The sequence below is a fragment of the Corvus kubaryi genome, unplaced genomic scaffold, assembly GCF_017639235.1.
Source record: "Corvus kubaryi isolate FWS band 111438036 unplaced genomic scaffold, C.kubaryi_AGA036_p1.0 split3-73, whole genome shotgun sequence".
NCBI lineage: Eukaryota > Metazoa > Chordata > Aves > Passeriformes > Corvidae > Corvus > Corvus kubaryi.
The window spans coordinates 27,730,668-27,732,801 of record NW_024582091.1 but is presented as its reverse complement, the minus strand read 5'-3'; the positions used below and the strand labels follow the sequence as shown (position 1 = coordinate 27,732,801).

The following is a 2,134-nucleotide window of genomic DNA, read 5'->3' as shown; positions in this document are numbered from 1 at the left end:
ATCCCTTCTGCCGTCGGTTCTGCCCGCTCCGGCGTCACCTGCGGCCGCCGGCCTCGCTGCTGCGGGGCTGGGCTGGGCTCGGCGGGGCCGGGCGGGACCGCGGCCGTGGCCTGGGGCGCCGCGGCGGCAGCTCCCGGGGGCCGCGGTGGCGGGAGCCGCTCTCCGGGGATGCGCCGGCTGCCGCCTCTCCCGGGCGTGCGGGCGGAGTGGTGTGCGGCAGCGGGCACCGGCGGCAGAAGGGATGGAGCGAGCTGCGGAGGGCTCACCTTATGGCGTGACGGCAACGCGACCGTGGGGCACGGCCAGCCGGACAGCTTCCTTCTTCGGGATCCTTTCCCACTTCTCAGCTGCATGCGCTGTGTTTCCTCTGCTCCTTTTAATCTGGATATTAAGCAAATCGTGATTTTGTTGGTGGTGGTTTGGGTTTTTATCTTTTTAGACTGGTTGATGTAACAGATCACCTCAGAAGACCTGCTGGAAGACCTTGACAGGATTTCACAATCAGTATTAAAAGGCACCTGTCCATCTTGAACGGGTATATGCAATTTCATCGGCACGGGCAGATGCGTTTCTACTTTCCACCGTAGCTATGTCTGAATTTCAGAGTAGTGTCACTGAGAAATTTCACAGAGTGACTGGGAGTTTAGACAGTTGCTTTGCATTATGCTTTTGATATGTTTTTCAAACATTTCAATGTTTTGCAACTTGAAAAGAAAAACAGAAAGTAAAGAAGAAAAAGCTTTGACTGATCTTACTCTAGGTACTTAGTTCCACAAGTTCTTCTATAGAGTCTCTGGACAAGCGGGAAATCTGGAATATATGTATGGTCCCTCTGTCAGTCCCAGTGCAGTTAAAACCTGGACATCTGTCTCTAAACCAAACCCTTGACCGTGAGGTGCAAATATGAGATTTAACTCCTTGAATGACCTCTTGAGTCCATCAGTTACCAGGCTGCTCCTTGTCGCACCACACCTTTATCCACCAAGCAAAGAGATATGCTGGAGGGGAGATTCCTCTTTCTTAAACATGTACTTTACTTAACTTCCTGATCTTTTAATCTCTTTCCAAGAGGCAGGGAGAGGGAAAAGAGAAATACAAAGACAGACAGACAGAAAGAAAGACAGAAAGAAAGCAAGAAAGCAAGAAAGAAAGAAAGAAAAAGAAAGACCTCAGTGTTTTGTAGCAGGACTAATCAGTTACAAATATGACAATACCAGTTTTCCACTGTGCCTTCCACATAAAAAGTTGTCATAGAACTTCTGTGGCAGGAACAAGGATGTACCAGTGTAAAGGTGCTTGTGTATAAGGTGTTGGAGATTTAGTGCCTGAGAAAAGCGGTACCATTGTAAAGTGTATTTGTGTTAAGGCTTTTATCACAATAGCTGTGTCAGCAAAACACCCATATTCCCCCTGTGTCACGTGTAGTGATATTTCTAAGAAACATGACAGCCATGACTGAGAGACAGCTCTGTGGAGCCCAAAAATGAAGAAGTGATGGGGCTGGGGAGCTGTTCTTGTGGGGGCATAAGGATTTGCTTCCCCTTGCTCCTCCAAAGGTTTAAGGGCCCCATCACTGCAATTTCCTGATTTCTAATAGTGTGTTGCACCCCCCAGATGAAGTTGTCTTTTTGCAGTACTTCCAAAATATGACTCCTATCAGCACATTTTTCCTGAAGCATTTTCATCCTCAACCTTTTGGGAAGGCAGAAGACTGAGGTGTGGACTGATGAAATACTTTGTACAGTGCTACCCAGCAAATCAGCCTCTCAGCTAACTCAGTGTTACTGATTCTTGGCTGTGACTTCATGATCATTAATATTAAATCTATGCCTTGCAGCTACAGCTTTGATTGGGCATAAACACAAACCTTCCTGTCAAGCTAGCCTGGTATAAGCATGGTATGTAGTGCTTATGTCAACTTTGCACTAACTTTCTGTGGGGAGGCTAGGAAAAAAGCAGATAGCTTTTGGCCCAAGAGCAGCTGAGGCAAAGTTGCCCCTGCAAAGTGTTTGGCCACATGTAGAACGAAAGCTGAATGTGGTGCCACAAGCTGGGTTATGTGTCTGTGGAAATCCTGACCTTACATCAGGTCCTCTGAAGCTGCAGTTTAGCACCCTGTGAAAGCATGGCTTCT

At 47.9% G+C, this 2,134-nt stretch overlaps 1 protein-coding gene across 1 annotated transcript in view; it reads right to left on the bottom strand.

Annotated features, from left to right (window-relative positions):
* The window catches only part of MARCKS (myristoylated alanine rich protein kinase C substrate), a 7,778-nt gene extending 7,227 nt beyond the window's left edge, over positions 1–551 (bottom strand). The window contains exon 1 of the mRNA XM_042016260.1: positions 58–551. Within this exon, the coding sequence (XP_041872194.1) occupies positions 58–551 (494 nt within the window). The remainder of the gene's footprint in view (positions 1–57) is intronic.
* Positions 552–2,134: the final 1,583 nt, after the last annotated feature.